A 26,183-nucleotide genomic window follows, 5' to 3' on the forward strand; every position below is an offset into this window, starting at 1 on the left:
AGATCAAGGATGTGGAAAAGGTATGCAACATACAAGCAGATTGATCAGAGTGTTGACTAGCAGACATGTTATTTTCAAAGAGGCTCTTCCCTAGCTCAGTTTTTAAGCATCCCACACAACCTAACCTCTCTATTATTTGACTTTCCTCATTTTCAGAAGTCAATCACTTACAGATATAAAGTAAAAACTCTTAATATGTTGCTTGCCTCTTTAGTAGTTATACATTTGGGATAGAGGTGTTAAAGTAAAGCTTAGTATTATTAATTTAATAAATACGAAAACCGCAGCCTCAGTCCAACAATGGGGCTCTGGCCAAACACAAGGGTCCCTCTGTGTGGATCCAATTGCAGAAATCTAGGGCCAGTAGATTGTTAGCTCTTTGAGGCAGGGCCCATCTTTTGTCCTGGTCCACGACTGGGGCTCCTGGGTTCTACAACAACACAATACAAATATTGGTACACTACTTGCATTACAGGGGTGTCTATGTACAGAAAGAAAGCAAAACATTTAGAACACCCTTCACACAAACAGCCACCTGGGATCTCCCCTAGGAGATCCTCAGAAATTTTGGGAGTGGATCTAGCAGCCTATTCCATGTGTGGAGCAATCCCTGCCATCTCCCAATGGAAAAGTCTGGGAGGAACTTGGTGAACAGATGCTTACAAAGATTTCTACCTTCTAAGACCCGCCCCGCACCAGCAAGTTTTACTGCAGGAGGATCTGATCCAGTCCCATGGTAAAACCAGGGACCCCTTAGCTCTAGCACCAGGTACTTTTTAATGCCTGGCCACTATTTTGGTTTTCCTCCTGTGCCACCCATGCTGCTTAACACTAGCATTCAGTAGCCATCTGATCTATGCAACTGCTCTATTAGGGGCACCAAATACAAATGCAGTTGGACGTAAAAGCCAAAGGACAGAAGATGCCCTGAACCACATTGACCCCTGCAACTGCTCATCCCAAACCACAGCCTGACACCCAGAGCCACTGGCCCTTCACTATAAACCGCCAGCCCTGCAGACCCCCTCCCCAAGGTACAGCCTGCCATTCTGAACCACTGCTCCTGCCACCCCCTCCCTAAACAGCTGCTCTTGCAGCTCCTCACCCTGAGCCACAGACATCCCAAGCCTCTGCCCCAATCATCCCTCACTCCAAACCACCACTGAAGCCCTTGAGTCCCCTGCTGAGTCCAGGGCCTGCGACCAGACATTGCCCACAAACACAAGAGAGATGAGTGTCCAACAAGCTGCAGGTTCGCTCCCCCGCCTCTCCATTTGTTGCCAGCCTAATGTGCACTGCCAGATGCTGCCTTTGACCTGTGGGAGGCAGGCCAATGCACTACCCCCATCAGTGATGGTTGCTAGGCAACATAGCATTAACAGCCTGTCTGTATGCCTGGCAGGAGCAGCAGTACCAGCAACACAGAAGCAGCAACTGCACAGATAACCCAGGTTCCCTCCAGGGAGGAGCCAACAAGTCCAAGGAGCCCATCAAGGCAGCCAGACCTCACCAAATGTGAGCATAGGGCAGCATCCCAGCCCAGAAGAGGTGGAGAGAACAGAGAGCACACGGGTCCATGAAATCAGCTACAGAAAGGCGAAGGGGGGGTTATTTTTAAAAGAGTATTTTTCTAAAGTGGATCTTAAAATTCACGTCTCTCTAATAAGGCTATCTGCGAATATTGAGCATACGATCAAGCTGCTTTTTCATAGGAAGTGGCCGCAGCAGCATTCTGCAGAAGCTAGAGTCTGGATGGCTGGGGCATAGATAAGGGAGCTGTTAGAGTCAAGCCAGGACGAGATGAAAACTAAATGATGGTTTCATCAAAGGAAATGGTATACGCACAGCCAACGTTGGGGAGGCAGCTCGTTTTGGAGGAGTGCTCGTGAAGGTGGGGTTGCGGTCAAAGGTGGCAATGGCCTTGTGGATATCTGGTAGCAAGTGGCACTATTCTGGAGTAACCTCTCTGGCCAGCTCAGGATCAGTGTTCACCAGCTCTGAAGGCTGCATCAAGTCTGTGACAGGACTATGGAGTGTGTGCAGCACAAAAGAAGTTCCAGGTAGCCCACTCTTCCGCACCAGGAGGAAGAAGAGCAGGATAGCTGAAGTCTTAATTGACTTAATTACTTGGAATTGGGGATCATTGTCACTTCAGCTCCATACTGTTAGATGGTTATTGCTAGGATAAAAGACTATGTACAAAAATCACAGCCTTTCCTTTTGAAAAGGGGATGTTACATATACTATGGCAGATATATTTTTTTAAAAGATTCTGAAGAGCATTTACACAGCCTGGGTGATTTGAGAGAGAAATTGTTACTGTTTATGCCAAACGTCATTTTATTTATTTTAAAAACAAAAATATACATTACTCTATTTTTAATCTCCCCCAGTCCCCCCAAAAACATACACACACTTCTGCTCATGGACCATATCATGTGCTGGCCTCAGAGACGTTACAGACATAAAAAGACAACAGAAGGAAGATCAGTCCTAGACCTAGTGCAGAAGCTCCTCAGCAGAAGACAATGTGGGACATTCAGAGATGATATTGGGGAATACTGAATCTTGGAGAAGGTGAACTGATGGACACACTGAACATATGCCCAGCTGATCCTTCGGCATTTGATTTAGCAGATAATAGCTTGTATTCATAGTCTGTTCTTCACATCACCCGGGGAACAAGAAAGTCCTCATTTTCAGGGTCTTGAGGAGTCTCAGCATTTACTCCTTGGGGTGGGATAGGTCTATACAAACAAGACTAACACTCTTTAACCAACCTGCAAAGCCTTGCCTGCCCTAGGGAATTTTTTTTGCAAGAGTTCTCCTGCTGTTGCTACGCTGGTCCAACTTCAGTGGTGTCACCCATCTTGGTGGCCTAGTGCTTCCAGGATTTCAGGGAGCATGCCATCTAACCCTACCCACAGATGCAGTGTTTCAAGCACCCTCTCCTAGGATCCCCACATTGCTAACACCAGTGGAGCTGAACTGGTGTCCGCAATGGTAGGAAATTGCAACATTTCCCTAGTGTGGAAAAGGCTGACCTGGCCAAGTAGCTTGACAGAAAGGAAGACCAGTCTCAGCCTCCTCCTGTTTGTGTCATTGCAGGCAGTGCGGATTTAAAAGGCTTTGAGGAGCTACATGAACAGTTCAACAGGAGCAATCAGAAAAGTTTTTCTTTAAAAAGTAGATAAAAATTTTAAAAATAAACCAAAGGATCTTTTCCTTCATGTCACAGCACTGCCTGCAGATCAGCAGGGCAGAATCCAAAGGCAGCAGAACTTCCTGGCCATAGAGAGGCTGCGCTGCTCGTTAACAAGAGGAGAGAAACCAGGTGTCTACATGGCTTCAAAGACCTGCACTAGCTTCCAGTTCTCACTCCTGGTGTTTCCCCTACCCCACATTGGGCACTTCCGGAAGCTGGCTGTACTACACCTTTGCCCCCCTCCTACTAACAATTCAAACCACCACCACACCACAGGATGAGCATTTCCTAAAATCTTCACCTCCTTCACTTTCTTTGGCTGCCAGGCACAAGAAGCAGTCATAGGAGAGAGAGAGACACAAAATCCTCAAATGTTTATACATTCTCACCCTGCCATCTCTAATGGAATGCAGCCATCTCTTATGTCAGAGCCTCCACCTCCCCAGAGCTCCCAGTTGGAATCGCACCCCCTCAGTGCTACAGGCATAAACCTGTTTGCCAACAGTGAATACAAACCAACCACAGAGGTGCCACAAGACTGGCTGCTGCAGCTTTCAGTGGAACAGCCACGTGTTTGGACCATGATGAGGTCCAGGAAAGCCATGCCAGATTGGAGAGATGCAAGTTGTTCTTTCACTGTGAGAAGGTTAATGGCAGGTCCTGGATAGTCTTTAAAAGAACCACGTTCTAAGTGCAAGGAAATATTTTCAATACATCCAGCTATAAAATCTGTTCAGGCCAGTGTGACTGTGCTAGGCTGCAAGCTGTAATGCACCACAGGTCAGGAGAGGGAAGCTGCCACAGAAGTAGTAGCAGTTTGCCTGTCTGACTGCATCCCATCTACCTCCCAACCTAAAATACTAGTCACCTTGATCCTAGCACTCTGGTGGCTTCCCAGAGTTCACCAGTTATTGGTCATTGGCAGCCAGGACTCATCTGGGGCTTCTGCTCTGCCTCAACCAGCTGAACTCCTCTGGAGCCTTCATCTTCAGAGCCAAAAAGCTTCCTCCTCTACAGCCCTCTTAGAGCTCTGGAATTCAGCCAGGATTGTAAAGCAGAGTGCAGATCTGAAAAACTCACACTTGGCCAATTTATTCTTAAAATTCAACCCTAATTCAGTGTAAAATACATAGCCGCTTGACACTGCAAGTTCACAGTATGCGTTCAGTTGCGCATAAGCATGGTCTTCAGAGACCCTTCCATAGCCACTGTCTCCCCAACAGACAGCAATGCTGGCTCTTTAAAAGTCTCTTTCCTTGACCCAGGATATAGCTGATCTGCCAGATCCCAGACAGTGCCCCTGTAATGGTCACAGGACACATTTAACAGTTCGCTCATCAGTGAGCCTTCTCCCATACACGCCCAAAACACTCCTTGTAATTCCCATTTTACTACAGTTCATGATTTCCATCAGTATCTGCTGGAATTGAGGAGTAGCCCTGCTCTCCCAGACTTCCTCTCTCCATACAGCGCTCTTCCTACAATACAATGCAATATGACTTGGGAAATGGGACCTGTTGAGACAGCCCATGAAAGTGCCTTTGGCTCCATGTGCTGAATGCTTCGCACATATGCACCCTGGAGAAGCCAATCTCATCTCGCCCACCCCAAAATCCCACTCCCCTCCCAGTTACACAAGTGTTTTCAGTCACTGAAAGGGAACAGGTGCCAGCCAGGCCCATTTTCTGGGTCACAGCTACATCTGGAACACCAAGGATCAGGAAGGTTCAGCATTTAGATATTTATGAACAAAGCTGGTCTAGGCTGTTATCACATGAAGATACAAAAGGTCCTTCTGGGAGGGCTGGAGCCATTTTGTTCCACAATGGGTTTTTTAAAGCCCAGGGGAAGAGGGAAAAGCCACATCAAGTGACTGAGGACCATCTGTAATGCACATCCTAGCAGCTGTGTGATCAGGGAGGGTGGCATCGTCCTGGGGGTCTGGGTTGATTTAGGCATTGATGGCTTTCCAGCGGTCACTGTCAATGCTGTTGACACTGCCCACGTGGTAGGGCATTGAGGCGACATCATCCAGGTAGGCTGTGGTGTCAATCTGGGTGCTGGAGTAGAAGCTGGAATCCACGCCCTCTTTCTTGGCCACAGCATAGGCATTGGGGAGGTGCACATCTACATCCTCAGGCTCGTCCACTTGGCATTTGTAGGAGAAAAGGATCTTCGGCTCAGACCTGGAGTCAGGGAAAAGAATTAAGATCCTTGTTAAGTGCTGCAGTATCACAAGAGACGCAACAGTAGCTACAAGGAACCTGCACTGTCCTAAAGGACAGTCAGCCAGAGCACACTACCCCATGGTGCTACCAACGGGAGAGTTCCATGATCGAAACAGCAGGGGGCTCTGCAGCTCAGCAATGAGGTACGTCGGCAGAGCTACAATTGAACAGCCATGGTTGGAATGCGGCGTGTAGAGGAATATGCTCTCATCACAGCACATTTAGCTCCTAAAGACCATTGGTGAAATCCTGGTGCCACTGAAATCAACGGGAGTTTTCCCACGGACTTAAATGAGGCCAGGCTTGCCCCTCAAGGTTCCTCCAGGGGATTTCAGACATGCTCCGAAAGGAGGCATTTTTATACGAAGAACCAGCAGTTTCCATCTACAACCAATTCCAAACCAAACTTAGCCCCCTCCAGACTGCATATGAGGCCCCAGAGACAGTTTTACTTGTTCTGAGAGTACTTCAAGCCCTTAAATGGGGTTAAGAATCTGCTTATTCCTCCCCCACTGGCAAGATTCACACAAACATGCCTGTGTTTTGTTGTGTCCTGTTCTTGAAAGATTGGTAAGATGAAGACACTGCACTTGCTTGATCTGGCCACACAGTGGCACCTCAAGCCCAAGAATCAGTTACTCAGAGAGCATTAGTGAGGGGCAGAGGGATGTGCAAGGAGTTCCCAGCCTCTGGTTTTGGATATCCATCATGCTAGCTCAGGGATTGGCAACCTTTGGCACACAGCCCATCAGGGAAAGCCCCTGGTGGGCCGGGCCGGTTTGTTTACCTGCCGCGTCCACAGGTTCAGCCAATCGCAGCTCCCACTGGCCGCGGTTTGCTGCTCCAGGCCAACGGGGGCTGCATGAAGCGGCGCGGGCCGAGGGATGTGCTGGCCGCCCTTCCCGCAGCCCCCATTGGCCTGAGATGACAAACCGTGGCCAGTGAGAGCTGCGATTAGCCAAACCTGCGGACGCTGCTGGTAAACAAACTGGCCTAGCCCACCAGGGGCTTTCCCTGATGGGCCACGTGCCAAAGGTTGCCAATCCCTGTGCTAGCTAATCCACAAACCGTTTCTCTAAACCCATCAGAAAATCCAGGAGCCGAGATACTGACTTAATCCTGCTGTGGGACTCAGGCTCCCACTAATCAATCGATTATTCATTTCAGTGACCAACAATTTAGCTCTTACTGGTGCTTTGCAGACATTAACAGCTTAATCCTGACAAATTCCTGTGCGTAGTTTAAGTATTATTCCCATTATACAGATGGAGAAACGTAGTCCCAGAGAGGGGAAGTAACTTACCCACGATCCCATAGGGAACAACCGCCACAGCCAGGAACAGAACCCAGTTCTCCTGAGTCCTTACCCACTGCTCCTTCCACTGCTTTTATTTTATAAATGGGGCAAGTTGGGCACAAAGATCAACTGACATCAAAACCCCCTGTTGGTCTGGCTACTCACCCAAAGAAGCCTTTCAGGAATGCCACATAAATGAGAGGTGCAAAGAAGCTGAAGTAGAGGAACGTGGTGACGTCAACACAGCTTTGGAGGCAAGAGGAAACAAGCAGCCATTTAGCGTCTGCTGTCTAATGAACACAACCATGCCACCCCATTCTATCCAGAGTGTCAAAGACATACGGGGGGGGGGAGAGGGGAGGAGAGAACAGCAGGAAGAACCTTCTATGAAACAAGTACATGACCTTGGTGCAAATGAACGAGTTCTGCCACCAAAGCCTCACCACTCCCAGGCCCCCAAGGACAGAACCAGCAGGCCCCAAGTGTCTCAGTCCAGTACATCACAATTTAAACTCTGGGGGAGCTCCTTAATAGCAGGGCATTGCACCCCATAGCAGATCCTGCCAATTCCAAAGCACAACTCAAGCGGTGTCCCCACTCTACTTCGGGGAAACTGTCTGTCTCCATGTCTTCTATTAATATCTACTGAACATGGTCTCGCCCACTGTGAAAACCCCAGACAAGACGAAGCCAATGGCTAGTCATCAATGGAAACAAGGTGCTGCCCAACCCTAGCACAAGAGGCCCGTGTGGAGAGAACTAAGGAACAAATCCACAAACCCCTCATTCCCAGTAGCTTCCTGCACTGTTTTTTCCTGGTGTCTCCTACAGGGAGATCTTAACAGAAGTACTGTTTAATTCATGCCAACTGCTTTATTTCTTTTTAAGGACAGTCAGGAAGCTCATTATCCCAGGACTGTGCCTAGGGCAGGGGGAGAAGGTGGTGCAAGGCACTCATTAAATAAGTCTTAATTGGGCTACAGACATCTCTTCCTCCTGCCAACCCAAGGACCCATCTACAGTAGCAGGCAGGATGCTGGGGCCCCCTGCATACATACCACAATCCTTCTATGATATCCACACAGAGAAGGGCGCTGCCCAAGCCCTGCACCAGATTCAGCAGAGCGAGAATTCCAGCATAGACATAAAAACTCTTCCTAGCTGTAAGACAGACAAGGACAAAAGGATGAAATCTAACCCCACCAGCACTGACTGAATACTGGATCATGATAGACACACACTGCTTGATGGAAGAGACACAACCCACGTGTGGAAGGCAAGTGTGTTAAACATTTAAAGAGAAAGCGCTATGGAATGCTTGGAATGCAGGAAGTCCATGTCCCATATTCCTTCCCCAGACCACATCTTGTGCCAGGAGGTTAATAGGGTATAATGGATGAAACCACAGGCTCATGCATCATCAAGAAAAAGGTGGAGTTAAAAAGGGTGGTGTCAAGGCAACACATGCAAGCCTGTTACAGCTGGGCACGTTGACCCGGTGTTGGTCACAAGGCAAACAAATGGGTAGCACAGGTGGCAAATCTTGGACACAACGGCCTGTGATTGAACCGGAAGAGGTGCTGTGGGTCAGGAATGAAGGGCATTAGTAAAGCTGCATGGAGGACAGACAAGGGGCACTCTGCATCAGGTGTGAGGGTATCAGCAGAACCGAAAGAGGCAAAGACTGGAATAGTAGGGGATACTGCAGATCTGGAGCAAGATGCATCGGCAGAGCTGTGGCCTGGCGAAGCCTGCCCGGCACCTGCCTGCAGCATGCCCTCTTGCTTTGGTGAGCATCACCTTGACAATTTTTTTTCATTTAAAGAATGAATAATCTAATGGAAGTATTCCAATAACCTGAACCACCCATCCCCTAGTTCAGATACTGCAGCCATTTCAGGATGCTACAGATGTATCACACTAACAAAAATGGCAGAGTTGCCAAACTAGACAAGACTGATTAGCAACTCCCAAGCAGTCAGTCTGGAAAGCTTAGAGTTTTTCCTTCCCAAGTGGCCAGACAGCAGCTGTATGCCAAGATGATGTAACCTCATGTGCTACACAAGGGGCTTTACCTTTCAGAAGCCAAGCCCTTCCTTGTGGTATTCACCACACCTTACAACACATTACACCTCTCCCCACTCCCACGATAATGGAAAAGCCCCATTGTTTGCATTCAATACCTTGATGGTCACAGCGAGGACACAAACATGCCCTCTCACCCTCTGTCATCTCAGGAGGGAGAGACTGAAATGCAAGTCGTGCCACCGTGCAGGGATTTCACCACTCAAGAATTAGCTACTTGTGCTTTACAGAACCCCAAAGTAACCCTCATTTACCATGGATACCTACGTACATCCCATTGTGCTAGGACATTTTTGTCTGCCAGTATGAAAAAGTGCTGGCAGCTGGAGGGCTAATACTGACCAGCTACACCAACCTACAGTAGCTCCAAACCACCCAGAAAATGGAGATCCCACTGAGCAGTGAACCTCTACTCAATCCCCGGCCACATACCCAATGTCCCAGTCACTGGTTGAGTAGGGGCGTGTGTATTTGCTGTAGATTTGGTTACAGGGGATACCTAAGGAAAATGCAAACCAACCCCCACCCCCAATACATGGTTCTGTCCCAGCATTGACTGGCTATGCCACATGAAGCCTGGTGTGTCCACTTACATGGCAGAGAAATCCGGTCTTTCAGGGGAGTTTTTGGAAGAATCACCACCAAGGAATAGACCTGTTGAGGCAGAAGGAGACAGCTAGGTCCTTGCCCCTTGCAAACTGTTCTACCGCTGGCTTGGGGTTAAACTGCTAAAGTCTCAAGGGAGTGGTGGGTGTGCAAAGTGCCAGGGACCCCATTGGCACCATATAAATATGAATTCACAGGGAAAAGGAAGGGGATACAGGGAACCAAAGCCATTGATACTGAAGCCAGTAGGAGCCGTAGGTGCTCAGCACCTTGCTGGCTCAGGCCTTTAGGGGCTCTTCACTTTGGAACACTGGGAAGAGGCATCAAGCAGAGTTAGAATTTTGCTGCCAGAAATGGAGTCCCTCCTACCCAATCTTTAGCTGCCCTCCCTACCCCTCTGAGAGGCATCAACTCCCAGGTGTTCCCAGTTCCAGCACTGCATGCAGGGAGTTACAAGAGAATGAACAGGTCCCTCTGGGGAGCCGGGAGCTGTCTAGTGCCTGTGGTTTTGCATTTGACTACTTGGACCCAAGTCTCACTATGCTGTTTAGAAGACATCAAGCAGCTAGGTAAGCAGAGATAATAGATACACTTACCAGAGAAGAGGTATCAATTTGATACCTCTCCAAACTGTCTTTCCATGTGTCTCAGGGAGGGTCAGAACGTGCTTTGTCCTTACCAGAAAGAAGAAACAGGAGCTGGCGAGCCAGAAGTGCCTTCCTCCATGGCCATAGATGTTGAAGTCTTCCGCTGAGAGGTGAGCATCAGGGTAGAGGATCTCCAGTGTCCCCTAACAGAGAGAAAGGCATTACAGACCGCTCTATCTCCCACACACACACCACCACAGGACACCGGACAAAGTATATTTGCATTTACACATGCTCAGACAACTGCTCCACTGAACCCTGCACTTTGCATTGCTCACACATTCCTCCCTCTCCCCCTCCCCCCAGGCAATTCAGCCTCATCTAGGAAGACAGTGGATGAGATGTGGTGAGAAGCTGGGGAGCCACAGGACTCCAATAGAGCAGAAGGAGGGGGGAGGAAGTGGCAAGGGTAGGTGTCTGTTTAGCAATAGATAAGCAGCCATCTGAATGTATGTGCAATCGCATGTTATTGCGAGGAGAGACTTCTCCTCTGGGGCCTGGGGAGCAAGCAAGCCAGGGGACCAGCCACAGTGTTTGGGTCTGGAGGAGAACAGCTTCTGTGATGTCCCAGAAGACAGAATGGATGGGAAGCAGGAGACTGGATTCAAAGGACCACTGGTCTGACCGGGAATGGCAAGTGCCGTATTCCCTCCTCCAGAACTGACTCTTCCTATTGTAAGATCCAATCTGTAAAACCCTTGCACTTGTGCACAGCTGGGAAAGGAGACCCAGTCTCATATACCTGGAGCCCATCTGAAAGCAGGCTAGACAGAAATCTGATTGCACAGACAATGAAGAGAAAGAGGGAGTTACTGAATCCAGATACAGCTCAGCCACTTGGTATTTAATGAGGCTCTTCCAGCGTATCATGTGGTAACAATCAGCTCACTGCCTCTGTATGTGAGAGTCCGAACACTGAACAATGACTGCCCTGTTACTCTGGTACTGCCACTAGTGAAGATGAGAACATGCCCAGACACACAGCACATTGTTTAGAGAGAGCGAGACACAGCTAATATACCAAGTGGTAACGTGATGGAAAGTGGCAGCTCTCAGCTCAGGAAGAGGCAGGAGAGTTGAGGCTATGAGGGCCCACTGGACAGCTCTAGTTCAATAAGCATGTCCTGTTTCTCCTTTGAGTTAGGATGGAACCAAAGACTGGATTTGGAAGTAATTCCCTAGATGTGAAAAGCTCCAGCACCCACTCCTCAAATCCCTTCAACCAGCCAGTCCCCGCCCTAACCTGGTATCTGATTCCCTGACCCACCACTGAGCCAGCCAGTCCCCTTGACTTGGGTTGCTTTCAGTCCACTGCACTAGAGGTGAAAGGCTCCAGTCTTGCAGAATGGAGATTACTCGTAGCTACGCTTCTTTCCCCCCCAGACTCCAAAGCAACAGACCCCTTTCTCCACACAGCTGGCCAGTTCTTCCCAGGCAAACACTGCTCAACATCAAAAAGCGTGCTCTCCTTCGCTAGCACTAGCCTGCAGGCCCCAGTGTGCTCACCTGGGTAACAGAGTAAGCCAGTGACAACACTGTGGTGATCACCAGTACACGCTTGACACTGGAATTGCTCTCGAGATGACCTGAAAAGAGCAAGGAGAGATCATACTTCAGTCACCCTCACCACATCAGCTGTCTCCAGGAGCTGCTGTCACACTAGAAAGCCCTTGTCCACCTGCACCCCCAGTAGGAGGATTACAGCTCATTTAACTCACAGCAGCTGTATTATTGCCCAGACTGCTTAAGCCTTTCACAGGGCTCAGCATGTCATATCTATAAAACAGGAGACTCTGACTCTGCTTCCTTCCCACCCCAGAAAAGCAACTTCCAGTAAGGTTACAAGTCAGAGCAAGCAGAAATGTTATCTACACAGAACTGCTGGAAACTTTTCTCTTCACAGAACAGCTAAAGGAGGAGTCAAGTCATGGCCAACATCATCTGGGAGAACCTGCATCGAGGTTGTGAGCCCTCCGGGGTGGGAGATCCAGTGTTTAGATACTGCAGTGATGAGCATGACAGAAACATCTATGAGCACACACATGCACCTGAGGACTACTCGACGCTAAGGAGCATCTCCCTGGGCTCGAATGAAAGCACCTCTGACAAGCTGCAGAGGAGGCTTCATCCTGCCCATGCCCGGGAAGAGGCAGCAAAAGGAGGTGGATAGAAGGGCCCTGGAGGAATCTCCCTCCCAAAGACAGTGGAGTTCAAGCAAATAAAGTAATGACTTTCAGAAGCCTGTGGGAAGAATTTGCATGCTGGAGGGGACATTTTCAAACGTCCGCTTGTGCACCAGCATCCTCTCCTTCCCCCAATTTGCATGCACCATCACCACAAGCGCATGTGTGACTCCAACACTCGTGTGCTGTCCTGGCAACTGCATGAGCCACACAGGAAATGGCACAAATGACACTTCAGGTCATTTCCAATAACAAGAGTCTTACTTGTCTCCCATCTTTATTCTAGTGATGCCCCGCTTCACAGGATTACCCCACCCCCGCTCCCCTGCAGGCAGAGGCCAGGCTGCACACACCACCTCACAGAAGGGAAGAGACACATCCGGAGCACTGGAAAGCAGGAAGCCTTCTGGCACCTACCGAAGGCAAGGCCTAGGATCACCACACTCAGCTCAATGGCCAGGAGGAAGAACCTTGTGATCTCCCACAGGATCTAAGAGACAAAGACCAGGGTCAGGAGGGCCAGGAGCCATGGGGAAGTTTATACAGCGATACGCCACCTCCTTGCCCGAGGGGAAGACACACTTCAGATGGAGCAAATCGTTCCCATATACCAGGGGTGGCCAAACTTACTAATCCTCCGACCCACACATGATAATCTTCAGAAGTCTGAGAGCTGAGCGCACCTGCTCAGGGCTTCTGCCCTGCGGCAGGATGGTGGGGCTCAGGGCTTCAGCCCCCTGGGAGGTGCCTGCCAGTGCTCGGGGCTTCAGCAAGAGCAGGGCTGAAGCCCTGAGCCCCACCGGGTGCCTCCTGTGGGGCTGAAGCCCTTAAATCCCCTCCCCATGGGGCAGAAGCCCCTAGCGCCACCACCTCACTTCAGGGCAGAAGCCCTGACCTCTCCCCCGCACCCCAGTCTGGCAGGTGGAGAATGTGGGGCTCTGCAAGCCGCACTGTAATTATAAGAGAGCCACAAATGGCTTACAAGCTGCAGTTTGGCCACCCCTGCCATATACCTTCCTCACCCTTTGCAGAGGAAGGTGCCGAAAATGAACTAATCCCCCCAATTATACCCCTTGCCACAAGGCCCAGCACTGCACACACTGCCCACCCAGCAGAGAAGGACTGAGTGGGAATGAATGCTACACCATCTGTAGGACTGAGAAAGTGGCCCCACTTCAGCATAGTTAAAGCCCTCCCTCTGGGGCAGGGGGTGTCATCTCTGCTGCATTCCCAATCACTGCCAACCCAAACAACATGTGTCTTCATCACCTTAGAAACTAGGACTATTGGGGCTATTCTGCAGCAAATCTATGGCTGGCAAAAATTCTAGTGCCCTCCTCTGGTGCTGCCTATCCAGGGATCTCAAAGCATAATAAACCCTTAAAGCTCCCTAAGGGACCGGTAATTATTATTTCCATTTCACAGACAGGGAAACCAAGACACAGAGAGATGAAATGATTTCCCCTACGGTGAAGCAGCGGCATATCTGGGATTAGGACCCAGGAGTTTCAGGAGTAGCCAGTATAGCCCATGGGGAAGATACTCATAGACTTCAGAAACCAGTTGCACAACAGCAATTCCTATTTAAAAAAAGATGCACCTCCTGTTATAGCACCCGATCTTGCAAAGCCACGTAACAGCACATCCCCTGTAGGGAGTACGGGACAGGATATCTATGTCCCTCCATGATTTCCCGGCACCACAAACAGCAGAGAGCTGAACAGAGGCACAGACAGTTACTCTCATGAAATCTCATCCCTTATTTAATGTTCAGACCCTGATGCATACAGCAGAGGCTCAGGAAAAAGATTACTGTGATCTAGCTAGTCACTCACAACAAGTAGCGTGTTAAAAAGCAGTGATCTGCCACAAGGAACGTCAGGGAGAAAGGGAACCTAGAAACTACAAGGGCACCCAGGGAACTCTGCCTAGAGAAGGTTACATTTTCTAGGTTGAACTTCTGCCTCCAACAACACAAGAGCTACAGAGCATTTGATTTAGGGGATGCCCCCTTGTGGTAATCATTTAACTCTCTAGAACAAAATTTACTTTACAAAGACATTTCCTGTTTGCCCTTTGCTTGATCCAGAAACATTCAGTTATTAGGATCACAATGGACTTCAATGTTGTTTGTTCTCAGCACACAGGAAAGTACCCTACATTTTTCACAAGACTGCAGCCAGGGACATTAAAGTCTGGGTGTTGCCAGTCATTAGACAATTGTAGGAGGACCTGGCTTAGCATCAAGATGCCTCGCTGATTCATTCTCTCCTTGCAAGATGGAGATTTCGCTACTATTGATGTGTTATTTAGGAAGTTCATTGTTCCACAGATCTGGATGCTGTGATCCTTTGGATATGGTTATCAAAATGAGACTCCACAGTATCCACATGCCATGAACGTTGCAGATAAAAACATTCTTCCAGTATGCATGTAAACAGGAAGCTGTTAATCACAAGGGCCATAACTGTGCAATGCAGAAGTGTCGAGGGTCAGTGCTGTACTCACCTTATCGGCAACTGTGGCGGCATCAGAGGCACTGACTGTCATGGAGACAACAGCACGAGCAATCCCAACTAAAGCCACCACAAACACCTAGGAAAAGAAAGCAAAGGTGAGCTAGTGCCTATATGCTGCACATTGCCCAAGATGATAATCAGGAATTCTGCTCTAGGAACCAGTTTCCACCTTAGCTTGGAAGCCTAACAGTTAATACTCGGGGACTTCTGAGTCAGAGATCCAAGATAGAGTCCTGGGGCTGGTCTCCCTCTCCCTAGGCGTACTTGGTGTGAGTATTGCATAGGCAGCAGGCTTAGACCCTGTGAAGGAATGAACGCGTAATTTCCCTCAACAACCAGTGAAAGGAGCCTCTTCCAGTCTTTAGGGGGGGGGGCTCTCCAGGGTCCAAGAAGCTAGTTCTTTTTTTCCCCATTCCCACCACCTCAGCCCAGGTAAAGAGTCAATCAGCAAAAATACCACTCCCAATGATGAGGGCAAGGGCCTAGTGTGACTCAATATACAGAGCTCACCAGATAACAGATACCACAGGATATCAGATAACAGACTTCAGATCTGTTATAAAGCAGAGCTCCACAGTCCATTCATTAAACACTGGCAGCCCTCAAGAATGCAGAAGATGGGAAATTAGCTGAGGCCAAGGGCTTTCGAGTTTCTGAAAACAAGTCTTTCCAAGAAGAGTTGCCAGCGTTGTGGGCTAAATTATGCTAATCCTCTAGGGATATGAAGTGGCTAAACCTATCCCAATAGGGGGAAAAGGTCAAATCTGATTAACCAGCTCACAAGCTGTACTGGCCTTTCCACAGTGACGGTGAGCCGGGGGGGACTATATCATAAAGCATACTGCACGGGTGTTTTGAAGCGTACCACCTACTACAGATCTTCATAGCACCTTCCTGAGCATTCCAGCTTTACATCCCAGTGGGTGCTCTGAAGGACATCTTTGCAGTGAGGTGTGGGGAGGAGTGCAACCCCAGGAGAGAAGGCAGTGTTGCTACTCATTGGAGTGCAAGGTTTGGGGAAAAGTTGCTCTGAGAAGTAAAATCTTTGAATGCTCCATGGCACCAGTTTAGCAGTCATATTTTCCTCCCCTTTATGGGAACTGGATCTTCTTTGCTACTGCTCTAAGGGGCAAAAGACCGGCCTCTCCTCAAAGCCCATACTTATTTTTAAGTATAAAGAAACTGCATCAGCTCAGTAAGGAAGCAGTAAATCGTACTAATGTGACTCTTCAGGTGGGTTTTGAGATGAGGCAAGAGGAGATGTAGGCTGTCTTTAGCCTGTCACCAGTCCAACAGGCTGCACCATGCCCTGAGAGAGGAGAACCTTCATTCACTTTTTAGAAACCAGACAAAGAGAGTTGTCTGAAGGGACACTGTCAATTTACAAATCTTGATTTCAAAGGAAACATTTTATATCCTCTTTTTCCTACCAGTATACCCGAGATTATAAAATGGAGATATGCTTTTCACTGTCTCTGCTGCTGGGTTCCTTTTTGCTCCTCCCAAAGCCAACAGTCTAGACAAGTTTCACTTTTGTTTCTTTCCTTCAGTTTCTGGTCAGTTGCACTTTTCTGTTCCATGGCACTTGCTCCCTGCTGAGCCAGTTGCACTGGGAAAGGTTTAAATCCAAGTTTTAAACTATTGATAATGCTTTTAAAAATTCCTGGACATTTTTCTAATTATTAGATTGTTCTAAGATTTCCTACCACCACCACCACCAGCCGCTCCCTGACATTCTGGGCCTGCATTACTTGACTGTACCCCCTTTCCACAGCTCAGAACTTCCAATTACAGATTGAGACTAGATTTGCTATTATCTTGGCCTCAATTTTTCACACTTCCTGGTTTTTGTCTGTTACTACTCGTTCCTAGTTTGAGGAAAGACCCCTCTCCTCTTGCACATGTATAAACAAGCATTTCTCTCTACCAAGGTGAACTTTGTCCAGCAGGGCACTGTACTGCTGCCGCATTACTCCCACTGACAGACAAGACATATGCATGCTGCTTTGAGGCAGGCAGGGGCCTGACTGCACACCCGTGATAGTAGCTTCATGAACCTCATCCACACACTTAATCCAGTCAGGTCCCTAGCTGCACTTACACCATGCACCAATGGCAGCACGGCTGACAGAAACAGTAGCTACTACAGAGACTTTCCTATCCTGATTAGAGGCTGCATGTGACTTTTTAAACTGTGGAACGGGAAAGGAGATCCTACGTATTTGAGAACTAGGACTGTTCTCATCCACATGTTCTGTTTTCACCCTCCAAACTCACATCACCAAGAATCCATGAGAACGCTCTCAGAACCAAAGCTGGGCCATCCAACTGGAACAAGCAGCCCCTTTCCCGCTGCCTCCGAGAGGAATTCCCAGGCTGGGATCTCTAGGTTCCAGGAGCTCAACTGGAACCCATCACATCAGGATTTTCTATAGAGGGTTAACTAATGTGCAGTCTCTTTCTGGCAGCTTCATGCATTTCATTTTTCAGGGGATTTGCTTCCACTATATCTCAGTGAAAAGTTAGTGTTGTTTTAAATGTGACTTATGGTAAGAGAGGCAATGAGCAGGGAAGATATAAGATACTAGATAGTAAGGTGAAGTAAAAAAAAAATTGTGCTAGATTAAAAACGAGTCACTTAATGGTAGAGAAAGACCCAACCCAAAATCCCAGATCCAAACGTTCCCCAAGTCTCAGAGAAGAGGAATCCTGATCCGGATCCAAACTCTGAAGCTCTGTGCCCATTTCTAACAGTGAATCTTAATTTAAAAAGAAAACCTATATGTTTATGCAGGAGCCAAAGGGCTTTACCTCCAAGGGATCTGACTCAGGTTCTCCCCAAACGATAAATGTTCTGGGGAGGCGGGTGAGGGCAGACAAAAAACAAAAACACACACACCACTTTAACACTCCCCAATCAATTCAGAGAGCAGTGCTGGTACTCACTAGTATGTAGAAGGTAGTAAAGATGGGGCTGGAGGTGACATGGATCTTGGCCCTGGCAGAGGGCAGTTTCCAGAGAAGAAAGACAAAGAAAAGCACATTGGGAACCAGAAGCATAAGGTCCCAATAGCGGACTCTGCAAAAAGTAAAATAAAATAGTTAAAAGTGCATTTGCATGATTCCCCCCTCCCGCCCCCCCGAGAGGCAGGCGCCAGCCTCACTTTCCCCTGCTCCCACACTTGAGAGGGAAAGCCATCATTTCCTGGACAAGGTCCAGCCCCAGCTCCTACACCTCACCTGGACTTCCCGATGTCTTCATATAGCAAGAGCAGGCACTTGTGTGGCACAGTGATGTTGGTGTCGTTGATTGCCCACGTTGTTGTTTGGGGCAGAGCCGTCACATTATCTGAGGCCATAACCAGGGCATTGGTAACAGAGTGGGTGATATTGTCATACGTGGAGAACCTCACCACAGACGTCACGGACTGGGACATCCTGCCTCTGCTCTGGACATGGGACAGAGAGTTAGAGTCACACACAATGGGTGCTAAGACCAAGCATGTTACAACACAGAACCACCAACATGAAGGCAAAAAGCAACCTTAAATCAACTGAGCAGGAAGATCAGCAAAGAGCGTCCCTGACATTAGACCCTATGTAACTGCATCCTACTCACTACCGCAAACTACCAACATCAGCCCTTTTCATCCAAGGATCTCCAAGCAGTCATCAACAAACTAAACCACTCACCGCTTCTCGGATATAGGTTACTATCACTGTCCCTAATTTATAAATGTAGAAACTGAAGAACAGTTATTCAGTGACTTCTCCAATGTCACACTAAGGGACAGCCAAGTGTAGAACCCTGGAGCCCAGGGTCACAGTTACCTCTTCTGTCCACTGTACCACACACCCTCTCCCTAGCAGTTTGAAGGAAGATGAGATTGGTTTCAGCAGGGGAGTGGGCAGTTATCATATGACCTGCCCTCCCTGAATGCATACTCACACTCTCCTTGCCTATATGCCTGACCTATCTCTGGTACCAGGGGCTGCTCCTGCTGGGTTATTAGTTGTCATTCATATGTTATTGGGCCAAATTCTGCACTCACATCCATGAAATCCCAAGTGCTGGCCACTGACTTCAGTGGGGTTGCAGAAACTGGCTCCATGATTTCTTCTAAGAACCCAACCATACCACAGTCCTAACTGGGCTCATGCACATAGTACTTACAAACAGACATGCAAATTATATACAGTCCACCACCAGAGAAACGCAGCCTGGGAGGCAGCGTCATGCTATGCTTCATGGGACATAATGTGTCATGGGGTTAAAGCAGACTGGGAGACGGGAGACCTGGATTGCGTCACTAGTCCAGCAGCTGAAGTGATGCATGACCTTGAGCCAATCCCCTCTCTACACAGCAGTTTCCCCGTGTGAATGAGAACCCGACCCTTGCAATGTGCTTTACAGTTCACAGACACAAGATGCAATACAACTGCAAAGTCCTGTTCTCTCTAGAACCCAGCTCTCCCCAGCAGAGCCATCGCAGAGCACAGTGAGATTAAGAAAACCTGCCTACTGTCATCACAACGCCACATGTCCCTGGGTAGTGGGTGCAGACATGTCACTGGTAGGGTATGTCCACTGAAAAAAACCCACCACTCACAGTAGCCAGTCTCAGACACTGGTTCAACTGACTCAGGTTCGTGGGTCTCACACTCTTGGGCTAAAAATAGCAGTGTAGACTCAGGCTGCAGCTCGGGCTCTGAAAGTTCTCAGGGGAGGAGGGTCTCAGAATCTGGGCTCCAGCCCAAAGCAGGGATGTCTACACTGCTATTTTTAACCCTGGAACATGAGCACGAATCAGTTGACCCAGGCTCAGAGACTTGCCATCGCAGGGTTATTGGGGTTGGGGTGGGTTTTTTTGCAGTGTAGACGTACAGATAAAGCTTTGGCAGCCAGTTTGCTGTAGCTAATCCAGGATTAATCTCAACAAAATTCCCCTTCGTGTGGCTTCAAGCTACAGCCAGCACTGTGAAAGTGAGCAGACAGGATGAGTGGATTTAGGAAGGTAGGGTTTTTTGCCACAGGCTGGCAGCAGGAGTCAGCAGATGGACACTTTCACAGATGGGAGGAGGAGAGGCACAGCTCTGTCTCATCTGCTGAACCTTTTAGCATTTAGGGTTTACCCTTCCAAGGTTCTGCCTGAAACTTTCATACACAGAGCTGTTTTTTCTTCTGGAAAACTGGGATCCTTTCCAGGGCTTACAAGGCAAGGCAAGTGGGGGAGCTCTCTGCTAACAGACCCACTTTTTATCCCTACATTCTAACAGGTACTTGTTGGGTTGGGGATTTCTTTAATGATCACTGTATGTTTCACTGCCATAGGTACATAACATTAAATAAACACACTCTTGGGAAGATTAACTTTGTGCTGAGGTGGCAATTTCTGTGCCAAAAATCCTAGTTTGGCAGAGGTTCCAATGAGTGACCTTCGGATTATGGAGACGCCTTCTCCTCCCCCAAGAGGTACATTTCACCTTCTCCACTTCCCACAATTCCTAATCAGCGTAGACAAGTCACTGGAGCAGGCATTTTCTCTAATTACTTTGCTCTATCCGTCTAGCCTAACACATGTGACAGACCTCTTCACTCTAGGAAGGGCAAGAATTGGGTAGGAAAGGGTGGATACCATCATGCTTACCCGCATAGCAGAGATTCTGCCTAACTTTTTTTTTAAAATAGGATGCCGAAGGGAGGAGAAACAGCACCATGAGTGCAGGGACGGGAGAGAGAGTCATGAAAACAACTGTGAACCATGACACCCCAATGACATCCACTCTGGGACACAGCATCTGACCTGCCTTCCCCAAGCAGAAAGAGCCTGGGTAGAAATCAGTCTGTCTGGGAGTTAAATAGGAAAGAACAAACATCTTTCTTGTAGAGGGCATCCCAGAGACGCCAGATCCTCTCCTTAAAAATCACCGGTATCATGCAAATACAACACAGTGGTGATAAGCAGAGCTGGGCTGGCCAGATCTAAGACCTACAGTCACAAAGCCTTGAAGGGCATGTCAATACTGAGCCTGCTTCACAACCAGGCTACTAGTTCTGGGCAAATGCTAGTTGTCCTATTTTTCTTCCAAAGACGCTCGATATAAAAGCAAAGTAATAAGACATCTAGCACTGAGGAACAAGCCAGGCTAAGTGGCACTGTTTATAGTGGTTAGGGGTTATACTAAGGAACATTAGTATAGTGAATTGATCAATTGCTCTGCTCTCATTGAAGCACCGGGCATTTTTGCCACTGACTTCAATGGGAGCAGGAACAGTCTCTAGGCTACATAGTCTTAGCTCCTTCATCCACCACAGGACTGCGCCTTAACAGCATATTCCCCAGGGCTTTGTCCAGTCTAGTCTGAAATACAATCAGCTGTATGTATTGAGAGAGATGTTTCATTAGGACCTTCTACACTGCCAACACCACCATGCTGCACAGCTGTTAAACTCTGTTGAGGCTGACCTAGGTTGGCCCAGGCTGTGTAGATGAGGCAAAATCATATTATACCCAGGTTAAAAAAAAAAAAAAAATGTGCTATAGCCCAGGTCCCTCTTCTTTCTCCTACAGGAAGTGTTTCTTTGTCAGACAGCCAATCAATTCACACCCTTCCTTCCCCATATTTTGGGCAGAGCTGAAGCCATTCTGACCTAAACTGCATCAATTTCTCTGCCCAGCAAGCCCTGGACTCAAAAGGGACAACAGCAACAGGAACGTGTGCCTGGCTATTTAGATCTTACCATTATTATTGATCTAGGCCTTGAAGCCCTAGTCACGGAGTAAGCATGGATCACTCATGTTATTGTTGGTGTGACACAAAAATGTTTTTGCCCCCCTCTCTAAAAAAAGGTGGATTTTTTTAAATTTTATTTTATTTTGAATTAGGACATTCTAACAATTTCAAAGATAGATGAAGTTTGTGGCTGAAATTACTGGACAGCAGTCTGATCTCTCAAGGCCCATCTCCTCTACAGCTGAATTACACAGCTAGCAGAGTTGTAGCTTGGTTTCCCTTCCCAGACTGGTGAGGAAAGAATATTTTTCTTCCTTTCTGAGAACCATGTTAGAAACCCCTGTTTATCCATTACATGGCACGATAAGCAGCCTTTTCCACATACAAGCAGCCCCGATCATAGAAAACTGTGCTAACAAACACCACGTTTAAAAGCAACTGTTATTGCAATGTCTTTAAAGGTGAAAATAAGGGGGGGGTGAATTGGGGGTGGAGGGAGGAAGGTTGAAACACAGCTTTTCAAGAGTCACCATATCAATGTTTGCTTCAAAATTCCTGCATCCTCATTTTGTCCACGGGACAAGCTCACAAGATGGGTTTTTCCACCCAGTGGCAGAAATATGTTTACTTAATTCCCCTCTCCCCTCCCAGTTTCAATTTCACATCAGAATTTGAAGCAAGTTTTAAAAAGAAAGAAATGAAAACCACAATGCTAAAAAAATAATTAGCAGAAGTCTCAACAGTGACCCAAACCCACAATATAATGAAGCATAGGTTATGACCAGAGTCCTTCATAAATATCCCTTAGCTTACCACAGCAGACAGGAAGGTAGTGCTGCCTTCTCGTGGAGGGGTGAGAGGAGTAGCAAAGAAACTCGCAGTAAACAGAGTCAACATACCCCATGTAGGAGAGGAGGGAAGGTAGGATGACCACCTGCTTAAAGCAAATGAAGGACTCCGGAGATCCTCACCCCCACTCCAGCCCCTTTACATCGCGCATCAGAAGTACCAGAGCAGAATAAATGGGCCCTAGAAGCCCTGGTTCCAGCCACAAGAAAATTGCCCCAGTGCAGGCAGTAAGGATGCCTCCAAAGGGCCACCTCACCAACCCCCCTTAGTCCCAAACAGCACTGCAGCCATAGAGCAGCCCCAGAAGACTAGGTAACTCAGGCCCCTATGCCTGTGTTATGCTGGTGGCCTGGAGCACAACTTAAAGCTGTCTTAGTCACCCCCACCCTTCAGCTGCAAGTTCTGAACCGTACCACATAAGAGAATAGCACCTCAGGTTATAGTCTCAGTTCTGTCATGCAAACACTGTGACAACCCAGGCAAAGCACTTAGCGTCTCTATGTTTCAGCTTCCCCATCTGTAAAATGGGGTATTCCTCATCTGCCTCTCCAATAGGGCTGTAAGGTTAAATTCATTACATTCTGTAAGGTACTTCAGGATCTTTTGATGAGAGACACCTAGAGAATTGCAAAATATTACGTACACTGGAGATGAAAGGTCTTAGCATTCTGCCATTTGAGCTCACTTGACTATGCCAGAGCAGACTTGGTTTAGAACAGTGGTTTTCAGCCTGTGATCTGCCGTCCCCTAATTACATCTAAGATTTCCAAAGGGGTCCTCACCTCCATTTGAAATTTTGTAGGGGTCTGCAAATGAAAAAAGGTTGAAAACCACTGCTTTAGAAAACAATCTAGTTTTTAAAAGCTAGTGTTTTCTGATGTATGTGAGGGTTAACAATAGATGCAACATACTCTCACACACAAGTGTTACCACTGCCATCTGTTTCAACAATTTCTCTTTCCTGGGTATCCCATCCTTATTACCACACACATATTTTTTGCTCCATGTTAGCGATGAGTATTTTTTAGCTGATCATATGTTATAGAATATTTAGAATTTAGTTTTCATTCACAATGGTTACCTGGAGCTCAACTACATTGCAAACGGCATTGTGGAGTGATCATATTAAGTACCACAATAAAAAGCTTCAATAAGAAAGACTGCTTGTGCACCCTTGGCAGATTTAAAGTCCAACACATCAATTGCCTTCAAAATAACCTAAAACAGTATTAAAATCCAAAAGAATTTTTTGAGAAATCTTAAGTTTGGTCCTGATCCTGCAATGAGCTCTGAGTGAACAGAGTCCTGGGTGTGCATGGAGCCCCACTGTAGGAGCAAAGCCCGACCATTAAGAAAGAAACTCAGGCCACCATTTTAAAATGTGTATGCCTCATGTTAAACAGCTAATTCCATACTTAGGCACCTAAACAAGTAACCTAACTTTCTGAGGCACTGAGTACCCACCACTCCCAAAAGAGTTTGAAAATCAGGCCACCTATGAGGTGTCTAAAGAGACATCGAACTTGAGGCACCCAAGTTTGAAAAGTCTGGCCTAAAATTTAAATTGTAAGTAAATCTTGCTCCCAAGTTAAGAGGCCAAGTCTGAAGGCCAGTTAGAGATCATTGTCAAATCCTGTTTACAGTCATAACAATAGCTTTGTTTGGAAACACAGGGGTATGCCAAAGATTTTCAAATAGGGGTTCAATAATCATCATAAAGAATTCTCCCAAACTTCTCCCACTTCATACAGTAAAGCTGCACTCCCTCTTAGTAAAGGCTTTTAAAAGAATAGTATTTGTACATTCTTAGACAGATCCTCAATATGCAGGCTAACATAAAGGCTCCCAATGATGGCTATAATTCACACACGATGCAGTTAGCTATTCGTGCTTCCCAACAACAGCTGGGCCAAGCTGCCACTGCCTTCCATCTGCCCAGGAGATTTGCTTGATTTCCATTTTGAAATACTCACTCCTCATGGAAGAGGTTTGCAGTCAATTTCAGTGTTTCTCAAAAACAACACTGAAAGCTCCCAGTGTCAGCAGCACCGAGGCAGGTGCTGCTAGAAGTTACTGGTTTATGAAACCCAGTGTACATTCAAAAAACACAACTAGCAAAAAGAGAGAGTATTTCTCATCTTCTTTAGAACTCCTGAGACCAGCAACAACCTCCCCAACATACACACATCCCCAGAATAAACAGGTATTTCCCATTGAAGCCTGCCTACACACAAAGAACCTGCCTAGACCAGGAAAAACGGTGTATCGTTAAACTGTAATACGTTACATTAAAATCCTAATGAAGCCAGAACAAATTATAGTTTTAACATGTGTTAGCTGATCAGGATGAGTCCTAGGCTTCCCGCTAGCATGTTAAAACTATCCAAACACACCCTAAGTTACCTCGCTATAAAGGTTTGTTTTAAAGCGATGTAGTTAAACCCGTAAAAACCCTTGTGTGGACACCCTTGTGTCAGTTTAAACCTGGATTATATCAATTTAGCTTGTATTAGTAAATATATAGGCACAAACTAAACCTATGTAACTTGTTTTTAACTGATACAGGTGTGTCCACATGGGGGTCTGCAACAATTATTTTAGTTTTTAAAAGTGATTTTAAAAACAGATACAACTTCTGCATGTAGCCAACCCCTAAGAAGCTCATCGCTCTCATATTAGCGGGTACCTCCTCACAGGAAGGCTTGAAGAGACAGGATATGAATCACAGAAATGCAGGGCTGAAATGGACCTTGAGAAGTCATCAAGTTCAGGGCCCTGCACTGAGGCAGGACAAAGTAAACCTGACAGGAGTTTGTCCAACCTGTTCTTAAAACACCTGCAATGACCTGGATTCTACAACCTCCCTCCAAAGCCTATTCCAGAGCTTAACTCCCCTATAGCTAGAGAGTTTTTTCTAGTATCTAACCTAAATCTCCCTTCCTGCAGATCAAGCCCATTGCTTCTTGCCCTACCTCCAGTGGACATGGAGAACAATTGTCCACAGTCCCAACAGCCCTTAACATAGCTGAATATTGTTATCAGCCCCCCACTGACCAGCCAGGCTCGAGACCTCCGTGTAAGAAAAGAGTTTGAAGCCCAGGGTGTCCCCAGGGCCCTGGCTACACAGCACCCGGAACCGAAATGACCAGCTCCGCTGCGACTCGCCCCTGCCTTATTTCCCTGCGAGGCCGCGCCTAGAACGAGTTACACGGAAACAAGCCGCGTCCAAACAGGGCCCCTCGGAACCAGCGGGGCCCGCCCCCCACGGCTGCCTGCCTGGCAGCAACCCCGTTCGGTGCCAGCCTGCAGCCCCACAAGCCTCAGGCCCGGCGCCGGGCTCCCGGGCAGGGCTCCCCCTTTCACGGAGCTGGCCCCAGGGAAACCCTCCTCCCGGGTCGGCACCGGGCCCGGCGCGGGCGGGCGGGCAGCCGGCTGCGGGGCTCCCTCTCCCGGCGGGGCCGGCCAGGCGACGGGGAGCCCCTTCTCGGGCTCGGGGCCCCGGCCGCACTCCCCCGTTACCTACTGCTGCCAGGCGCTGCTCACCCGCGGGAACCCAGCCGGGCCATCCCCTAGCCGCGGCTCCGGCCCCACCGCTTCCACCGGCTGCGGGCCCGGGGAGCGTCGCGCAAGAGCCACACCATAAGGGAGCCGCAACCCTACCCATGTCAGCTAGCCCTCCCCCTTCCGCTGGCACCCTCTTTCCCTCCGGGTCGGGTCTCCTGCGGCTCGACGAGCCCATGTAAGCCAGAGAGGACTCAACTTCCCGCGAGGTGGAAGGAATGGCCTATTCGTCTGGGCCTAGAATTGGTATTTACAGAGGATCTCTGGG

The 26,183-nt window shown here is 48.1% G+C and overlaps 1 protein-coding gene across 2 annotated transcripts; it reads right to left on the minus strand.

Moving 5' to 3' along the window:
• Positions 1–4,273: 4,273 nt before the first annotated feature.
• TPRA1 (transmembrane protein adipocyte associated 1) lies at positions 4,274–26,183 on the minus strand. Of its 2 annotated transcripts, none has more exons than XM_024220669.1 (11): positions 26,170–26,183; positions 18,011–18,219; positions 17,717–17,849; positions 14,760–14,846; positions 12,669–12,741; positions 11,575–11,654; positions 10,101–10,211; positions 9,409–9,469; positions 7,789–7,891; positions 6,896–6,976; positions 4,274–5,391 (listed from the first exon to the last, which is right to left on the minus strand). In XM_024220669.1, the coding sequence occupies exons 2-11, from the start codon at positions 18,205–18,207 to the stop codon at positions 5,157–5,159; spliced, it is 1,161 nt and encodes a 386-aa protein (XP_024076437.1). In that variant the 5' UTR covers positions 18,208–18,219; positions 26,170–26,183; the 3' UTR covers positions 4,274–5,156. The 2 variants fall into 2 exon arrangements, with proteins under 2 accessions (XP_024076437.1, XP_024076431.1); XM_024220663.2 differs by lacking the exon at positions 26,170–26,183 and adding an exon at positions 25,409–25,577.

Source organism: Terrapene carolina, unplaced genomic scaffold (assembly GCF_002925995.2).
Source record: "Terrapene carolina triunguis isolate 2854851 unplaced genomic scaffold, T_m_triunguis-2.0 Scaffold89, whole genome shotgun sequence".
NCBI lineage: Eukaryota > Metazoa > Chordata > Testudines > Emydidae > Terrapene > Terrapene triunguis.

Excerpts from the sequence above, each read along its gene's own strand:
- TPRA1 (XM_024220669.1), bottom strand. The coding sequence starts at position 18,207 with ATGTCCCAGTCCGTGACGTCTGTGGTGAGGTTCTCCACGTATGACAAT. Across the intron at positions 11,655-12,668 it reads GATCCTAGGCCTTGCCTTCG|GTCATCTCGAGAGCAATTCC; the intron begins GTAGGTGCCAGA and ends TGCTCTTTTCAG. Across the intron at positions 7,892-9,408 it reads AGACCGGATTTCTCTGCCAT|CTAGGAAGAGTTTTTATGTC; the intron begins GTAAGTGGACAC and ends TCTGTCTTACAG.